The sequence below is a fragment of the Scleropages formosus genome, chromosome 4 (assembly GCF_900964775.1).
Source record: "Scleropages formosus chromosome 4, fSclFor1.1, whole genome shotgun sequence".
Lineage (NCBI taxonomy): Eukaryota > Metazoa > Chordata > Actinopteri > Osteoglossiformes > Osteoglossidae > Scleropages > Scleropages formosus.
The window spans coordinates 5,530,981-5,551,207 of NC_041809.1; the positions used below are offsets into that span (position 1 = coordinate 5,530,981).

At 47.3% G+C, this 20,227-nt stretch overlaps 1 protein-coding gene across 1 annotated transcript in view; it reads right to left on the minus strand.

Annotated features, from left to right (window-relative positions):
• akt3a (v-akt murine thymoma viral oncogene homolog 3a) overlaps window positions 1-14,788 on the minus strand; it is a 72,647-nt gene extending 57,859 nt beyond the window's left edge. Inside the window, exons 1-2 of the mRNA XM_029251596.1 lie at window positions 14,498-14,788; window positions 3,713-4,076 (exon numbers count right to left, since the gene is read on the minus strand). Of these exons, the coding sequence (XP_029107429.1) occupies window positions 3,713-3,758 (46 nt within the window). The 5' untranslated portion in view covers window positions 3,759-4,076; window positions 14,498-14,788. The remainder of the gene's footprint in view (window positions 1-3,712; window positions 4,077-14,497) is intronic.
• Between the last annotated feature and the right edge of the window lie 5,439 nt (window positions 14,789-20,227).

Consider the following 20,227-nt stretch of genomic DNA (forward strand, 5'->3'; position numbering starts at 1 on the left):
AAGAACAAATATATACTAGGTGTATGAACCTGTTGCTGGGATCCTGGACTATTAACCAGCTTTGTGCTCTGGTACAACAGGCCACCAGATGTACATCACTGAGCACTTCCCAATAAGTTTACTGATACATGTTAGTCTGAACTAATAGGTAGTATGTCCATTTAAGGTGCAATGTTGGTGCATCTATGGCAGAATTCAAACATGCAACAAACCTAATGCAGCAGAGTAACCCAACATGATTTCCATTCCAACGGTAGAATCATAACCTGTGAAGAGCACAGTGGAGACTACCGGTGATTAGGATCTCATGAGGAAATAGCCCATTTTTATATGCAAGTCTGCATGGGGGGGTTCCACAAACTGAGGACTATGCCCCAAGTCCACCCAGCACTTTCTCAGAGGATCCCCATTCAAGGCATGGTGTAAACAGGAAATTATGTCACCCATACCCCCCCCCCCCCCTTTTCCAATGACTCACACAGCTCTATTTTTAAAGGCGGTGGAATGGATGGATGAAGCCTGTGCCGGAGTCCTTGGCCAACTAAACTTCTGCAGCAGCAGCGAGACTGCAGAGTCCACCGGAACGAACAGGGAATGCGGAGAGCAAGAGTGAGAGAGAGGAAGAGAGGGGGTGACCAGGGTCATCCTGGATGCAGTCCAAGCTCAACAACAACGAGGTCTGTTTCCCAGCCTGCGGCTGCAGCTCCTCAGCACTGACGTCCCTAAGCTCCAGAGGGGCGTGTTTCGTAGAGTGCACAGGAGGGAATTTCAAAACAAATCCGGATGTTCACATACTGCTCTATGGGAGATAAATTGAGAGCGCACCGTTTCCATCTACGTCCACAGAAGGCAGGGCTAAACAAGAAACCATGACTTGTCAACTGCAGCTAGCCACAGAACCACTTCATTCTCCACTCAAAATTGTCCCCCTATCTGCGTGTCAACATTGTGGCTTTGCAAATGACACAGTGCACCTGGGGATGAGTTACCAACAGGAAACCCCACTAAGTTGGCTGTCTTTAATAAGCATGCAGGCAGAAGTCAGAACTGACCAGGAAATAAAGGACTGATCCTGCATGGACAATGGAGTTGTGTCAACATGTTTATGAAATTTAGCCATCCACCAAGGCCTTTTTGGTTGATGAAATCCCCCCCCCCCCAAATCTGTAAACTCTAAGGTGGGGGTCAAACATTTATCTGTGCTTGATAATCAGTCTTAAATGAGCCAGACACTGAATTTTGACAGTAATGAGATATCCAGAAATATCTCAACTCACCGCAATAAATGTAATGAAGACTCTTTGGCTGACAATACAACCAAAAGCACAAAACGTTCCTTCAAAAAACCCAGAACAAAATATTCCTGCAAATTTTGTGTTTATCTGAAACATCCTTGAGAATCAATTATTTTCTCAGACTTTCCCAACTTAATTATGATGAGTTAATGATTACTTAGTTCTGTTCAACTAATTGTACTACATGTTCTATATTATGGAACAACATTTAAATTTTTTATGAGTGCAAATAGGCCTATAACTGTAGATGATACATAAATATGTTTATGAATGTCACATGCAGATTTATGCCTTGCAACAGCGAAATCATGTTAGCCATCCAAAAGGTTAGGAAGACACCTGGGTTACAGAGCACACCTCCAAAACTGAGGTAAAAATGCACTGAATTCTCACACAACATTTTAAGCTCAAAATCAGACAGAATTCCCCACCAATCACAGTCTTCTCAAGCACCTTAGCAAAGAACACAAACTGCAACAACATCACTGTGTTTCACTGGTACTTAAACTACTTGTTTTGGATTGATAAACATCTGCTGACCCTCCTTAGAAAAGCTACTACACATGGAGTGGAACAAAAACACAGTAAGTATTAGAGATGAAAGAGAAGATGTATGACAATATGCTGAGCATTACTCTCTGAAGAAGAGCTTTCACACAAATAAGACCAACATGAGGCTATAGTCCACAATGACCTGACATCTCTGGAGCAGTTCAGAGCACATTTTTTACAAATTACTATATATGAGACAGATTTCAGTTCTACTAGTATGACAATCCAGTCAGTACAAATAGGTTTAGTCATCCAATTTCTAATAATGAATTTGCCATGTTTGAAAATTATTTGACCCAATTTTTTGAAAAGAGCCAGTAAAACCTGAAGAAAGAAAATAGTGTACATGTCTTAAAAGGTGGCTGAGACATAAGGTACATCTTTCAGGTTAAATATCTCAAAATATTGTATGGGCGCGTGTGCTCAGAGGGCAGGAATAGCCACAAATCAAATCAGACAAGAAAACCCACTGACCCTTGACTTTGGTGCTTGTATTTTCTCCATAAAAATAAATTTCAGCTGCTGAATTGACTTGAGCAAGACTGCACCTCTAGTCTCCTAAATCAGCTCAAGTGTCAGACATGGACCAGCACCCCATAATTCAGCGAAACAGTAGGGGAGAGATAACTTGAGTCAGTCAGTCACCATAGTGAGACCAGTAACAGACTGAGTTCTCTGTGTTAATACTCAGGTCTGGGCAATGGATGTTGCATTTTGTTCCTCTCGGTTTAAGAACACAAAACAAGTCAGAGAAAATGCAGCATATAACAATTTCTTAGCACAGAGCAATAATCACAACCCCACACGATCTGTGAAGTACCTTATAAATCCAGAGTACCTCAAAGCAAAAGCAGCAGGTTATTCTTCACAGCAAAGCCTATCAATGAACATCTGAGTGAATACAACACTGAATATGAGAGTCTTTAGAACTTTAAGACTCTTAAAGTTCTACGGTACTGAAGATATAGAGTAAAAACTACACCAAACTAAGAATCAACTCCACAGCAGGTAAGAGCAGTGATCAATATCTGATTCCTGATACCAGTAAACATCAAAACAAATGCGGTGAGAATCAACAGCCGGGCACCTGAAAGAGCACGATACCGGCCGAGCACAAGGCCAGCTGACTCTGACTAAAAGGACTGAACAGCACTGCACAAACCAGGAAGGGAGCACAGCTGCACATCACAGGCTGGGGGGGGAGAGCTGGCAGACAGCAAACAAGTACTCCTGGAGCACAGAAATACTGCATGAACAGGGCCACGCTCTCCCCACAACACGCTGAGCCTCACATGATGTCATGTCTGTTATGTAACAAAAAGAACACACATACACTGGGGCACATGCAGCTTCACCACAAGAAAGGCACGATAAACATTCTGAAGCGTATTACTCTGTACGTCAGAGCGCGTGCTACGAATGCACGGGAGGCAAACACTGTCGTGACTGCGTACCGCTAGCAGCCAAGGGGTGGGGGAGTAATTCTCCATACTACCATCACTGCGGCGGCAGGAAAGCAGCAAAGCGCTCCCGCGCATTCCGTCCCCAGAATTCAAAAAGTACTGTCAACAACAGCAGCCAGAAAAGCAAAGACAGCAATGAGGAGAAGGGCCACTTTCAGGGTGTGAGATCCTGGCCGCCACGCTCTCCCTTATACACACACACACACACACACACACACACACACACACACGGGAGCATGGTGACACTAAGACAGACATACAACTTTCCTGTCCATTGCTGCTGGCACAATGACCCCTGGGCACAACCTAATAAAGGGACATCCTACACAAACACACACACTCACGTGTAAAGCATCCAGTTGGTTACATAAACAACTGTCACCATAGGGTCAAGCCACTTACCCCTTTTTTGCACCCAGCCTTCTTTGACAATGGTGACATCGCTCATGATGGCTCCACGACGAGCTCACTGGTCCGGCAAACAGGTTCCTGAGGAGTTGGGGGTGAGAGGGGCGCTGCCGGGGGGGGAGGGGGGGGGGGTCAGCTCTCCCGGCTTGGCTGTCTCTCTCCCTCCCTCGCTCGCTCGCTGGCTGGCTGGCTGGGGCGGTCCCTCTTGCTCGCTAGCTTGCTCCGTCTCTCACGCGCTGTGTGCCGGTGTCTCTCTCACTCTCGCGGCCGTTACTTCTCTCGTGCTTCCCCCTCTCTCGCTCTCTCGTGCTCTTGCTCTCTCTCTCCGGTTCTTCCCACTCTCCGGTGGTGACTCAGCCTGGAAGGAAGTAGCAGAAAAAAAAGGCATGGATTTTTCTCCTCCTCCCTGCCTCTCCTCTTTGCCCCCCCCCATACACACCCCACCCTCAATTCATACACAAACTGCCATAACAAACAAAGTCATTGTTGAAGCACAAACAAGAAGCCCCTACGTTCCTGCCAAACGCAACCACTGCTTTCCTCTTTATTCCATCTCCAGCCGCTGGAGACGGTCATTGAGCCCAGTGATGACTCCTATCCGGCCATGTGCACTGTGGGACAGTCTGTATCTGGTACCGTAGAGGCATGCCCCATGAAAAGCCCATTTTCTAAAGTCATGTTATTTTCACAGTGAACGCCATTTCAGTATTGCCTTCCACAAAAATATTTTTGAAAATTAAAATGCAAACCAAACTCAAGAACTGGCACAGCTAGCCATACATCCAAGAACTGGTTGGGGTCAACAAGTTTACAGCACCACCAGCCCTCACCCTATACACACAGGAATATTCACCAAAGAATAGAACTAAAGGAAATAGTTATACAGCGCATGTCCTTTCCACCAGCTCGTCCTTGATGTGCTGAAAGAAATTAATATGGGTCAAGGCATTCTGTCTTACGTCCCACTCAGGCTCAGAACAAGAGGCTTTCATAAGCCTTGTTTGAATTGCAAAAGGCAGCCAATTCACAATCTGGAGCCATCATTCATAAAGCAGAGAGAGTAGCGTGCGCATGCACCGGAGTCGGAATCAGAGCAGCTCAGCACCTGCATAATGCAAACGAACCTAGAGACAGCAGTTTGAGATGGAGCAGGTGTGGTTTGTTACACAGTGGGCAGAGTTTGAGCAGAGTAGGCCAGGTCTTGGAGGGAAATTTGGCCTCCTAAAATCCATAGAAATTCATTCATCCATTATCAATAACCACTTGCCCAAGGCAGGGTCATGGGGGTAAACAGCCTATCCTGGAAACACAGGACATGAGGCAGTGTACGGAGACAGCACATCAGTCCATCACAGGACAAATCACACACATGCTCTACTAGCAACTTAGAGTCACAAATTCACCAGAAACATGTCTTTACAGAATGGAAGGAAACCCATGCAAAAGACAGCGGAGAACATGCAAATTCCATTCAGACTAAGTCGACTCAAACCCACAACCCAGGATATACGAAGCACCAGAGCCACCTACTGCACCACCAACCATATAAGAACAATGTATATTTGTGTATAGCCAAAGCTGGTATGTACACAATTACAGTCTTAATGAGATAAAAGCAAGACATTTCAACACTTGCAGTTTTCAAACAACATGGATTGTTAAAAAGACCAAATGAGTCCAGAAATGAACAGAAGTAGTGTGCACGTTGTACACTCATTCCATTAGTAACCCAAAATATGCGTTGATGGGGTCAAGTTGACATTTTGCCTGCAGATAAGGCAGGATTCCAAATGACTCAATATTTGACTTCTCAAAAATCAATCACACAACTATTCTATCATAAATAATAGCAAACACACACTGGTACCCTATACATGTTTGCTTTAAAATAACAATGAACAAAACATCATTTCAACTGAGGTCATCAATATGAAGTTTCAGGTTCTCCTGTTCGACCAGTCACCCGTTGAACTCCTCTAATTGCTCAGCAGATGCGTCTGCCCGCAGCAACTTACACAGCTTGCAGTTCTACAACTGATCAATTAAATACAGCTGGATGTTTACCAATACAGTTTGGGCAAAACTCCATCGTCAAGGGTACAATCCCCATAGCTCTCAGAGATCTGAACCAGTAGCATTTTGTTTAACAAGACCAGTTCCTTAATGACCACACCCTGAGGCACATCTTGAACCACAGAAGGCAACTCATTTATGCTGTAATTTCAAATAAGTAAGAGTGTCTTGCCCTGGATAGACGGACAAAACGACGTACCATTTCGGAGATGTGGTCCTACATCAGAATTCACATCAGTCGTCGTATGTATGCCAGCACCTCAAAGGAAAGCCTCATCATATCGAGCTGGGGAATTAATGACGCACAACTGCCTTTAGAAAAACTGCCAGCTATCTGAGCGAATCGACTGACAGCAGCATTTTGTCAATGTGTGGAAGCACCAGTGATTACGTTACTACAGCACTGCACGTTTGCTGCATGCTGTATTATGTGTATGCTATGACTCGAGTTTGCTTGCCATGAATCATAACACTTTTTTTGAAAAGAAAAAAGTAAAGCAAGGCTTTGCACTACTGTATTATACGATAAAATTCTGATTAACAGCAATCGATTATTACTAATACACATTATACAATTCATGCCCTTTGTAAATTCACCCAATACGCCACAACGCCAACAAAACATTCACAGGAATCATGATATGGTTTCACTGTAAGGTTCAGAATAACTGCATGTCTTTTTTGTTTGATCATTTTTAAAGGCAAAAGAATTTTGGGAGGCTGCGCTTAATATCCCTTGAACTTCCCCTTTAGATTAAAGAGCCAAGTAGGCTTAAGCTTTTAGGAGCCAGGAACAAAGCTGAAACAGATATATCCCCAAGTCTATGGATCACAAACGTTGCTTCAAAGCTGCAAAGTGCTTAAATAATATGTTTTATTCTGATTCCATGTAGTTCAATTTAAGACAAATAACTTTTCTATTTCTCCAGTGATGTACTTTTCCATAAAAGCGATTTCACTGGGTGGCTGGGATTGGAAGTGTAACCGCATCGCTCTTTAACCATTCAGAGGCACAGTGGGTTTTTCCCTTGAAAATGAGCACAGAACCACTAACCCTAATCTTTCAGGGCCAGATATGACATTGGGCACTAGTTCTGGTACAGCATTTCGCGAGTAACAATACAGTAAGTCAATTTGATCTTTACACATTACGAACGTCCTCAGAGTCGAAAGGCGCTTCGCAACTTGACCAGAGTGGCTGTGAGTGCAAGACACTGCCGTTGGCCTTTCAGACCTCTTTTTGGCACAGCACACCAGAGGAGTATGGGAGCTCAAGCAGTCAGCTAAAAGCTACACCCCACTTGGAGCTGATGAATGGGTAACGCAGGGCTCAAAGCCTGGGGTAACAGAGCATGACCGACCGGCGTCACCACAGGATCTGCAGGGACCACTGCTCCCCAGAGATGCCTGGGTGCTCGGCGCTCAGCAGCATAACAGGAGGTTCCTAATGGAGCCTGCACACAGAACACTTGTGGAGGCACGTTGCACATCTCTCAGGCACTAACAGAAGAATTAACACTAAAACGGAGTACAAGAAACAGCTTGCCACATACCACTCTTCCTTCACATTGCACTTTTTTCTGCTTCTTATGTGCACCAATCAATTTTATTGTAAATAATAATTGCTGAACACCTGTTTTATAGAACACAATTGCTGGAGATGAGTTAGGAAAGTTAATGGCTTTCCAGGTGTCAGAGAGGTGATAATGGTTCAGATTTCACAATTTCATAGTCTGTACCCAATAGTGGCGAATATGACCAATTTTGACATTTTAAATTGAACACCGTTCAATAGGTCTTTAACTACATTTGGGCAAAGAAGCCCAGCTGACACCCTTTTTCAGCCAAAATCAAACTTAATGATTCCTTCAAGGGAACAGATTTGTGTCGTTAAAACCCACTGCTAACCAAGATAGCACTACCAAACAAACATGAACAAAACTGGAAAAGCACAATCTGCCCCCCTTGGTTTGTATTTCTGTCATTTTCAGGTCCCCTTCAAGACTGCGTTTAATGTATTTTAGCAAGTGCAAGAGATGCAGAAGATGAAAAATACTAAAAATAGTATTTGTAATAGTCATTTCATGTCAAAACACCCCTGTCATTACACAGACAAAAGGATATTTATAGACTAAACTTCACTATCATTGCAAGGAGGGGGGGAGGGGGGGAAAAAAAAAAAAAAAACACTTTTCTACTATCAAAGCTGCAAGAAAAGTACATTCTGATAATCATCTCTTCAGCTTCTCAGACATACTCAATGTCACAGATTCGACCTCAAAGCCAGTCACAACTGCCACTGCAAAAAAAGGTCATGGGAGTAGCTGCTAACCAGAAAATGAAAGTTGAACTATAAAAAGAGGCACGCAAACCTTGGAGTTGCCCTTAACATCATCTAAAGCAAGACATCTACAAGTGTTCTCAGGAAGACTTCAAGATCTAAGCAAACCTCAATAGCAACACTAACATAATACCTTACAGGACAAGCACAAGGGCTACAACGACCAGAATGTTGTAGGACTCAACGCCACGGACAAAGTCAGTCCAACAACACCACAGTCTCAGTGACACACAAATCTTGGAATGCGAGTGACAAATTTAGTCAATTAATGTCCCACTGCTGTGCGTCACTATGGCAGCTAAGGACAAACCAGTGCCTTGTACTCAGACAAGAGCTGAGGGGGGGGGAAAAAAAAAAAAAAGATACCATCACCACCTCCCTGCAAACTCACTACAAGAAATGTCCCTGCTGAGACACAATCCATTCTTTGATTTTTTTTTCCTCCCCCCATCTTATGTAGGTGTCACAAGACAAACAGAAGATGAGAATTATAATACAAAATAGTGAGGGAACAATACAAAACAATCAACAAGGTGTCAGCTCTAACCATACAGTGAAATCCATAAAGTAGGACATGCTGCTGAAACCACACAATGAGACAACCAGACTTTGTGGATGCTGAAGTCATCATTACGTGAGGACCCTGGCTTCGAATGAATCTATTAAAGTCTGCCCATTACTGAGATTGACTAGAAGACGACTGAAGACAAACTATTTTCCTTTCATACTCCTTGGTGCCAACAAACCCAATGACTCTGCACAGAGGACATGTTGCAAGTCACCAGCTCTCGAGAAAAACTCCGTCTTAACCGTCTCTGGATTCCAACAATGCCTTGACCAAACTGTGGCAGCAGCCTGGCCTGCAATACCCACATCATTTGATAATACTTCTTACAAACAAAAATAAACATACTTGCAAACTGATCTGATTTCCGTTTTCTGCATCTGTGGACTATATGTTGCTAGCTAAAGGGTCACAGCTACACTTGCAGTAAAACCTTTTTTGTTACGCATCTAATGAAGTTGGGGGAGGGTAGAAGCCTCCTAGACATTTTGAAACCTGAAACAAAGAAACTAGATACACAATGGCAATGGACTCCAGTAGTCAATAAACCAAGAATAGTCCCACTTGACATCATAAACACAAACCGGCCACATGAGAACATGCCAACCGTACCCAGGAACAGGGATTGTCAGGCTGGGCCTGAAGAAGATCAGGATCACCTTTTCCCAAGTCAAGCTGCAGATCAAGGACCTTAGAAGGCCATCACAAAAAATAAAACAAATATTGGCAAACTGGCTTTTACATTTGATAATGGCACCCGGCATTATCTACCCAGGGTATCACAGAGGGTCTAGTGTATATGATGCACCAATATTTATAAGGAAGCTCTGTAGAAGAACGGGTGCTGTGTTTGTGGCGGTCGAGGCGGATGTGGGGGTTGGGGGAGGCAGGCAGAGGAGGAGAGAGCATCGTGCCAGCCCTGTGTGCAACCAGCCCCCTCCCATGCCTTGCCCGTGCTTCCATCCCGGCTCACCCCCACCCGCACGCACCTTTCGATGTGACACAAAGGCAAATCCCTCCGTGACAAAGCCCACAGCCCTGCCAATGTAAGCCTGTCGTCGCGGAGCCTGCTGCAGCAGCCCCGCAAAATTCCATTTCTTTATGTAACCGGGGGAAGCACCCTTGAGATATTCATTTGATTTCTGATGGGAGAAGCCGGGGGGCGGTGGGGGGGAGCGGAGGTCCAGACAGCAGCAGCCACACACCATTAATCAGTCTCGCCGCAGCGCAGAGCACCATAAAACCCAAATACAAAAAAAAAAAAAAAAAAAAAAAAAAAGAAAAAACACAACGACACTGCATTAGGAAAATTCACAGGGCCGAGGTGCAGATTGTAATTATTTAGATAGGAGATACTGTCACACTTTTGTTTTTTATTGATGGGATAAATTTGCAGCACAAGCAGGAAGCCAGCAGAGTGACAGGCTCTGCGAGCACCATAAAACCAGCTGTAAAATCAGCCATAAAAATAAAGGAGGCAACCAGACAGATAGGGCAAAACTCTGATCTGGAGAAGGGAGCGCACAGGGAGGCGTATCTGGCTTTGGTCAATGGATTCTGTAAAGCACTCAGGAATAACCCCTATGGTGACCCTTTAGGGATTCTAAAGTTCACATTTTTCATTATCAGCACGAAGGGTATCTGTATGAACATCTTTTTTCAGTAAACGTAAACATTTCTCAGCAAGTGCTTTCCAAAAATGCATTACAAGCAGTCTAGAAGTCTGCAAGACAAAGCAAGAGCCAAACAAACATGAAGAAACTGCAGAGGGTACATCCTCCAGCTTTCTACGCATGCCTGGCTTATGGAAGTGATGTGCCATGCCGAGGTCAGTCGTAGGGGGTATAGCTCAAGGCTCCCTTCAATGTTTTAGCCTGGAAGATATAACCTTTAGAAAATCTGAAACATTTTGGCAGGTCACAGTTATTACTGAGCACGCTGCTTGAGGTGAAATTTACCAGTGACAACCTTTCACCTTCAAACATCACACACTGCTGACCTGTACATTCTTTAACCACAGAGGCTGTTTGATAAACAAACCACTGAAGAATCCATAACCCTCAAAAGAAAAATTGCAATTTTTGAAACAGGTGCTCCTCCTTCTAATGTCAACCTCGTATAAACGGCTGAAAAATGTGTTTACAAGAAAATATATTACTAATCACCATTCAACTTTACAAAAAATAGACTACCTTAGTCACGAAGTTCAATTCTTCAGTTTAAGAAAACTTGCGTCTTTAAAAACTCAGCTGCCTCCATTTTCTTTATTATCGTGACTTCCACACAGTTGCACCTACAAGGGGGGGAACCCACCTTCAACAGCTAATGCATTTTGTTTACTTAAAGAACATTGTTGCAACAAAATACCAACCCTTTTTGTAGTTATCCCCAGACAAGGGGATAAATTCGGACACATGAGGAGTAGTACATCACTGTTGATTTCATAGGCCAGTGCATGTGGTAAGAAGGTACACGTACCATGAGCTCATCTTAGCCTTTTACGCGAGAAGTTATCGCAGATGAAAGGGAAGGACCAAAGGAGTATTTTGGTCACGCAAGTGTGACGCCTTCAGTGCACAAGGCAGTCATGACCATCCAAGAGAGGCACTGGGAGGAAGAGCTATCCTTCTATCGTTTATCCACAAAGACGACCTCTGACCTTACTGTCATTGCCAGCTACAAACTCCTGTGGGGACAGCCAAGAGAAACTAGCGTCGTGACATAAAGGCCATTGTTTTCTAGCACCGGAGGTCAATAAATCAGATCTGCATTGTAGAGAGGGTTGAGGATTGTAGAAGGGCATATCAAATACATCCTATAAAAGTCTGTATTCGATACCTGGGGGCTCCATGGACTTCCTGCAAGCTGTTTTTAAGTCATGCTAATTCGAGGATGTGGTCTGACAGTGACCTTGTCTAACCCGGTCCAGAGCGCAAGCATTTCCTTGGCGAAAGGGCTATCATGTTACTCTGCACTACTCCTGCTGTGCACTCAAGAATCCAAATAAAAACTGCATCAGCTCTGTAATCGGAGATGGGTTTATGGAAGCACTTAGGACATTATGCTTAGCCGCACGCTGCAGTGCTGCATCTTATCACCAAACATCTTCAAAACACTGCAGCTACTCAAACAACTCCACTTTAGACTCAGTCAGGCAGGCAACCGCATGCACTTTGATCTCGTTGTCTTTGTGTATTGCAGACTTGTCTTAAATTAAAAAGTTAGATTACAATTTTTTTGGCAAATCCGGGGTAATTTCTGCTACACTACATCCCAACCGATCATTACAGGAATGGCAACGTGAATATAAAGACGCCTAACACCAAAAACGAAACAGTGCAGCGGATAAATATGAAACCAGAAATGGGGAAATGAAATAAATTCTTGAACGAATGCCGACAGCTTGCTTTCCATTCACATCCGAGACCTTGCAAGGGAGTAACCCAACGTTTAGGCAGCACCACACATATTTTTCCTCAAGGCAAGGTGGTCCTCAGAGCCAAACCTGGTATTCTCGCAGCACAAGCAGAACGATCCGATATAGCTGAAAATCTGTCAAGGGAATCAAGAAGTCGAGTTAAAGGGGTCACAGGGGACTGTCGTGTTCCAGTCCATTTGTCATGTTCATGCGGTTTCCCACCAGCAATCACACACTATAGAACCAAACCACTGAAACTTCATAATTCAGCAGAAGCTACTCTCATCAGTCCCTGCTGCTTTCCTTGCAGAAGGCCATTAAGAGGGTTACCTGAAAAAAGGTACTTTTCATGGGTCATCTCCAGGTACCATCATTCAACATGGTGCTCCAAGAAATTAGCAACCTTCACAGTCATTATTTACTAAGGCCCTTCTCAAACATACAACTTTCAGTTTGTTCACTTTTCTACCTATTTATACAGCTGGACCATTTTTACCGTTTCATTTCAGGGTAGGTACCTTGCTCAAGGATACTACAGCAGGACAGGGGATTCAAACCTGAGTCACCGATGGCAGGACAACAGCGCTATGCGCCAGACCCTACGCTCGTCCTACAATAAAAAGGCTTTCTTGTTAAGTTCAAAAGCTTGGATGTAACACGAACACCAGGTCCACCATTATACTGTAAGACCGCGGCCTTTCAAAAGCAGTCGGAGGATCAGCTGGTAGCGTAGTGGTTAGAGTTGCCCCCACTGTACCCAAAGGTCGTGGGTTCAAATCTCACCTCCGCCTGTAGTACCCAAGACCCAGCAACGTCGCCCAGCTTCATAAAAGTCGCATTGGAGAAAAGCATCGACTAAATGAGTTAATGTAGATGTTCATGCTAAAATGTGGACATGCCAACGGGTTACCAGGCAGAACCCAACCGAAGGCAAGCCAACCCAACAAACGTTCGCTCGCCGCTGACCAGCGTATCGACACGGAGGAGAACGAGCTGCGGTGGCACCGACCGCCCCGGCCATCCCTGCCCTTCCCTCATTTCCATCCGCTGTATCGCAGATTAATGCTGCGTCAGCCTACAATAGTGACGCGCACCTCGAGTACGGGCGGCCTGCACATTCGCCGCGCGGCAAGCCCAACAATGGCCATTTTGGCGGCGCCAGGATGAAGTTATTCTCACCGCGAGGCCGTACGGGCCTGGACTGAGCAAAAGCAGTCGTGCTACATGCTTGGTTAGCAGTCACACCACACACACCGGCCACCGTTCATGGACAATGTGAATGTGCAGGCTGCACGTGCCACATCCCTCTCTCACGCAGGGCATCGCATTATTATTGCATAAAGAGGCTAATGGGCCGTCGGTTGTGTGGCTGGGGGGGGGTCGCTGCGGCGAGCTGCAGCCGCTGACACCGGAAGATGGGATCGTTAAATCGTGTAAAAACAACAATAATGGCTGACATGTCACTGTGCGGCTTGTTTTCAAGGCCGGTTGTTACCCACCCACCGCGTTCCGCTCCGTTCGGCCCGCTCGCTTCGTGCCGCCGGAGTGGAACAATGGAGGCGACAGCGGCGCCTTCGAGTAAACAAACAAACAAACAAGCAAACAAACAAACACGCAGGCAGGCAGACAGACAGAGACAGCGGGTGGGCGAACCGACCGGCGGGTTCGCTTGCTGCGGTGCCGTTTTCTGTCAGGTGTGAAGTCACCGTGCCGGTGTGGTGCGATGTCGCGGGAGAACCGAGAGGAAAAACCGGCGGTCGGCGGGTGCGGTGGGCGCGAACGAGCGGCCGCAGCATCTCCTCTGGAGCGCGTACCGCTTAGCCGCGAGCTAGCCCAGCTGCGGGCGCATGACACTCAGAGGGGGGAAAAAAGGGGGCAAGACTCGGCTCTGCATCTGCGGCATTGGGGGGGAGGAGGGGGGGGGAGTGAGGGGGGCGTTAAAATTTGCATGGTGCCTTTTCTCTTTTTAAAGATGTATTAAGGGCTGTGCCGTGTGCACCTGCTGCTGTGCAACGGACCGGGGAACCCGATAGAAACACGCGCGCTAGGCCGGAGCAACATGAAGACTCCACCTCCTCCTCCTCTTCCTCCACCACCATCACCGGCGGCGGCGCCCCCTGCCTCCTCGCACGCCTGCCCGCGCCGCGAGCCGCCCGCCAAGACTCCCGGCCCTCGCAACCGAGCGCGTGTCAAAGCCGGAGCATCGTCGGCGAACCGTGTCACCCGCCGCGTCGCGTGCACTGGGGAGCGCTCTTAATTTTAAAAAAAATAAATGAATGAATGAATGAATGAATGAAAAGCTTCGAAATTCCCTCCGTAACCCGGCTCGTGACATTAGCACAACTGCAAATTAGTATTATTATTATTGTTGTTATTTATTACCTGACGCGCGGCGGGCAGTGATGGGGAGACCAGCCAATGGGTTCCCCCCTCGCCTCGGCAGCCTCCCTGCACGCTCGCGCCTTCCTTGCTTGCGCGAGAACTGCGAACGGTAAAAAGCCCAGCAACGGGAGAAAAGGAAAACAACACACGATATAATACAGAAGAAAAAACGCGCGTCGAACGAGCAGTAACGCGATGCGCGGTGACTGCGGAGAAACGCGGCCGCAGCTCCTCCGGCCCCTGGCGACGCCGCCGTGCTCCCGCCGCTCCGCCTTGTTGTTGACTTTGAGGAAAGCTCGTGACGTCACGGCCAGCTACTCACGGACTGCGTGACGGCGTGACGGCTTCCCTCCCCTCATCTGCCCCCTCCCTTCCCGTGTCGCTCTCGCGCGGCTCATTCCCCCTCCTGCGACTCTCTCCGCTCCGCTCTGTCCGCGCGGCCAACACTCGCGAGAGCGAGGAGCGGGAGGAAGAGGAGGAGGAGGAGGAGGACGGATGGGATGGAGGAGAGAGATGCGCTGCTGCTGCTGCAGCTGTTTGATGCAGCGACATATAATAAACATCTTATATGTATGAAATATGTGCCATGAGAACTGCTCCTTCCTTTGTTTGTGTAGCCTAAGTCTGTCTGTGTGTGTGTGTGTTACATAATGACCGACACAGAGATCATCATGTACCGCGATGGCTCTCGGGTGCATCTCAAATACCACAGCAGCCACCACGTTTACTCAGGCCTCAGTGGACATCTGAGGCATATAGCAGTAACACTTGACTCATTCCACTGCCGGCCATACAGATAAATACACTATATCACAAATGTCTTCGTTCAAGGCGCCTGTTTATGCACTTGCCGCATACGCCGGTATCGAAAGAACTTTTTCGAGAACTGTAATGATAGATGTATTAATCACATGGTACGGTCCCTAAAAAGCAAAGCATCGCACACGCTACCAGGTGTCTGCGAGTAACTTCCATTCGTTACTAATAAAATGAACCTCAGCAATGAATTACTCGTTTATGCAGTAGAGTGGTCTTACTGATTATGATGGATGGGTAAATGCATGGTATTACTGTAGGCCAAGCCTCGTGCGGCATGTTCGGCTGCGAGAAGTCGATTCTCTGTTGTACCTTTGAATGTGGGTGGCATGGTGGCACGGCGAGTAGCACCGCTGTCTCGCAGCACCTGGGTGGTGCGAGAAGACACGGGTTTGATGCCAAGTCAGTCTGTGTGGAGTTTGCATGTTCTCCCTGTGCCCGCGTGGGTTTTCTCCGGGTGCTCTGGTTTCCTCCCACACTCCCAAGACATGCTGTTGAGGTTCACCCACAGTGTGTGAGTGACAGGGAGAGTGTGTTCCACTGATGTATGGATGAGTGACCCATTGTAAGTAGTGTATCTAGCAGTGTAAGTCACCGCGGTGAATAAGGTGTGTGGGCTCATAACACTACATAGTATCCATTGGAAGTTGCTTTGGAGAAAAGTGTCTCCTAAATAAATACATGTAAATGTTCAGAGAGAGGGATGTTGGAGCACCTGTCACAGAAAGTGAAAGGACACAAATCTGCAGCTGATGGTCGACTTGGGAAAGCGGTTTGGGGTTCGGGATGCCATCACGGAGATCCCTCCGCAGACAGACTTTATACCGCTGTCCGAAACCTCTAAACTCTTGCTGGAGCTCGAAGTTCCGTGGGAAGAACGGACTGGAGAGGCAAAAGCGATAGGATGGGGAAGCGGAGGAGGAGAGTCGCTCAAAAGGCTGGAGGGCAAGGTGTGCGTCCATCGAGGTAGGCCGCAGAGGAGGAAGGCTGTGAAAACTGTTACCAAGGTTGTGGGAAGGATACCTAGATGACTCGCCAGAGGTGAGTTGCGCACCTGGACTCAAGCTAGAGTCTGATCAGCCCTGGTGTGCTTGCCTAGGCAAGGGCATGTGATGTTGATGATGATGTCTGATGATGAAAGACCCCAAACGCCGAGTGACCTCAGGTTACATCCCTGCCAATATGTTCATGTGCATCATAAGATGTATGATATGGATTCCAATGTAGAGCAAGGACCACGATCGAGTGCACTTCAGCAGGAGCGGGATTCAAACCCGGAGACCTCCAAGCTGCAAGGCGTTGGCTTTAAACGCTACGCCACCTGCCGCCTTGATATGATACGAGGGTTGGTAGAAAGCAACATCTTCTGCCTCCCGTGGTCCTCGCTTCTTACCACGTCATCAATTCTCAGCCTTTCACGACCCGGTCTGGTCTCGCTGGCTGACCGTTTCTGCACGGCAATACATTTTTCCAGGTGTACCCCGCTTCCCTTCCTTTGTACAGTGTGAAGCTGCGGTATTTCATGGTGACCTTTCCAATTCTTCTAGAGCCACTTGCCGCTCGGAAACTGAATTTCCGAGCTGTACGCCCACGGGCTTCTCTGCTCGCTACGTTTGGTCGCCCGTCTATAGATTTTGCCTCTTTTTATTCGTATCGTGCGCTAACTGCATTCGCATCCCCTTTCGTTTAAATTCCCCCAACATTCCAGTTTTCCTTCATGTCGCCCAGGTTTTTGTTTATAACATCAAGCCGCTTGCAGCCCAGAAGTCAAACCGGTATCGTTGGTGAGGAGATCTTTGCTGTTTGTCCGAGGCTTCGTAAAGGGCTGGGAAACAGGAAACGTGTCCCAGACTTCAGTCACGTACTTACGCGTGTGATGTCAAAGTACATTGTGGGTAATTTTGAGGTAAAGAGTGAAAAAGAAAGGATTCATTCATTCATTCATTCATATCTGCCTGTCCAGTGCCAAGTCATGGTGATCCAGAGTCTATCCCAGAAATATAGGGCTTAAAGCAGGGCGGTACACCCTGGATGAAACACCAATCCACCACAGAGAAATCACACACTAAGGGCAATTTGGCGTCATCAGTTCACCTGAAGCAACGCCTGTCTTTGTACTGTGGGAGGAAACCAGAGCACCTGGAGGAAACCAAGAGAAACAGGGAGATCATGCAAGCTCCACATAGCCTGAGCCAGACTCGAACCCGCATCCACACCCACAGCCCAAGGTCCGCGAGGCTCCGGAGCCACCCGCTGCACCGCCATGCTGCTCTCGGGGACGAATCAGCCAGGAGCAAAGTAAACCGCGTTTTTCCCGCGCTCGTCGTCTCGCGCCGTGAGGAAGGAGAACTGGACATTTCTGTGGACGAGGACGTGGTCCCTCTTTCTGACATCCCATCAGCTTCCAGCGTCGGAGCGTCAAACAGGCAACACCACACCATCCCACCCACACAAGTGGACACGGAGAGCGCTCGAAAGCTACAAATATGAAAAAAATCTAAATTTAGCTTCAGAAATACATGGGATTTTTTTTGGGGGGGGCATATAAAGTGCTTTTAATTATTCATTTTCTGGATAGCTGTCACTTTTACTGAAAGCAGCTTACAGTATGTGATTTATTCATACAGCATGGTGTTTTTACTGGAGTAAATCAGGGTACGTGCCTTGATCAAGGGCACTGCAGCAAGAGGAGGGGGCTCAAATTGGCAGCCTGGTCATGAGTCCATGTTCCGAACGACTACGCCACATAATTTACAGTTTCTGCGGGACTTGAGTCTTAACCAAAATTTCGCCCCATTAACCAACGTAGCCATTTCCCGATGACGCTTAAAATGTCACTGTTTTCAAAAATAATTATAATACCACGTTGTGCTTTTTTTTTTTTTTTTTTATTGTTATCATAATTTCTAATAATCCTTCTGGATTGTCAAACCACTAATTGTGCTGCATTATAAGGGGCATAAGTACAAAGAGTAAAATGTCAGATTATTTTATATGATCTGTAACGGAGGGCGAAATAGAAAGCAGATGCGAAACGTCACGACTCCTGTGATCTGTTACACGCAAGGCGAACCGAGAACAAGGGGAAATTATTGATGCTGAACGTATCTTCAATCGCACATCGACGATGAGGCGCACCGCACCCCTGAAAATAATTTATTATTAATTGATGCCCCTTGGCGGGGCGCGGTGGTGCAGTGAGTTGGATCGGGTCTTGCTCTCCAGTGGGTCTTGGGTTCGAGTCTTGCTTGGGGTGCCTTGCGACAGACTGGCGTCCCATCCTGGGTGTGTCCCCTCCCCCTACGGCCTTACGCCCTGTGTTGCCAGGTTAGGCTCCGGTCCCCTGCGACCCCGTGTGGGACAAGCGATTCAGTGTGTGTGTGGGTGGGGTGGGGTGGGGTGGGGTGGCACAGCGGGGGTGGCCGGGTCCTGCTCGCTGGTGGGTCTCGGGTTCGAGACCTGCTTGGGGTGCCTTGTGATGGACTGGCGTCCCGTCCTGGGTGTGTCCCCTCCCCCTCCAGCCTTTCGCCCTGTGTTGCCAGGTTGGGCTCCGGTCCCCCACACCCCCGTATGGGACAAGCGGTTCAGACAATGCGCGCGCGTATGTGTGTGTGTGTGTGTGTGTGTGTGTGTGGGGTGGGGTGGCCGGGTCCTGCTCGCTGGTGGGTCTCGGGTTCGAGACCTGCATGGGGTGCCTTGCGACAGACTGGCGTCCCGTCCTGGGTGTGTCCCTTGCGCCCTGTGTTGCCGGGTTAGGCTCCAGTTTGCCGAGACCCCGCTTGGGACAAACGGTTTCAGACTCTGCGTGCGTGTGATACCCCTTGTAAGTCATCCGAATCCCTTCGATCCATCCTCGCGAAACCCACTAAATTATATTTTTGCATTTTTCTAACAGCGCACGTTCTCCATCGCCACCATATTTCCAGCAAAATTTCTGCTTTTTTTTTTTTTTCTCATGGTATCATCCAGCGCGATGCTCATGTCTAGTTGGAGTGCACCAGGCGCTGGTGTGGCCACAGCGAGAACTGCAGCGCGCGGCGGCGGCGGCACACGGCGGGCCGCGCGGCCTTCCGCCGCCTAAATATAGCCTGACGCCGCACGGAGATAAAAGCAACGCTCCATCCGGATTTTTTTTTTTTTTTTTTTTTTTTTTCTAAATGAAAAAGGATTAGGTTCAAATGGGGCGATGCACCAGATGAGAAGGAGGAAGCCTCCCTTTCTTCCTCCGCCAGGCCACTGCTGGCTGCGCGGGCGCTGGGGGTGGACGTTTTCCAGCGCGGAGACCTTTGACCTTGTCACTGTCCATTAAACTCGCACTTTTGACTCACCCTGCGCCCAGGAGAAATTTTTTATTTTGTTTTTTTTCTTTTTCCGCAGAGCTTCTTTTTTTTCTTCGCGTCTTTCCTCTTTCTCCGAGCGCTGGGGCGAGGGACCTGAGCGCGCCGGAGGAACGACGACACGATCGATCGATCTGTCATTGGCGCACGTTGCGGGTCGGGTTGAACGGTCGCTCTGGTGACAGCGCTGTTTCTAGGGTACGCCACAATCCGATACGACTGCGACGAAATTCATTCGCGTAATAGCGCGCGTAAGGAATAGGATCCAGACCACTGCGACCCTGCGCTGGATAAGGGGTTAATGACGGGTGGGTGGATGGAATATAATATTAATAATAATAACAATAGTAATAATGACAGATTGTGTGATACCATACTCTATTTTCAATTTTAGTCACCAGATTTGATAAAATTCACACTTTGTGCTAAGTGGATACATATATTTTCGCTACCGGGATCTAAATATCGTCGCTTCTTTGTACGTCTGTAATGGAAAATTTCTGGCTGTCGGCGTGTTGAACTGTACATGCGATGGATGAAGTTCACGCACAGCAGTCTGCCAGGGGATCAGATTAAG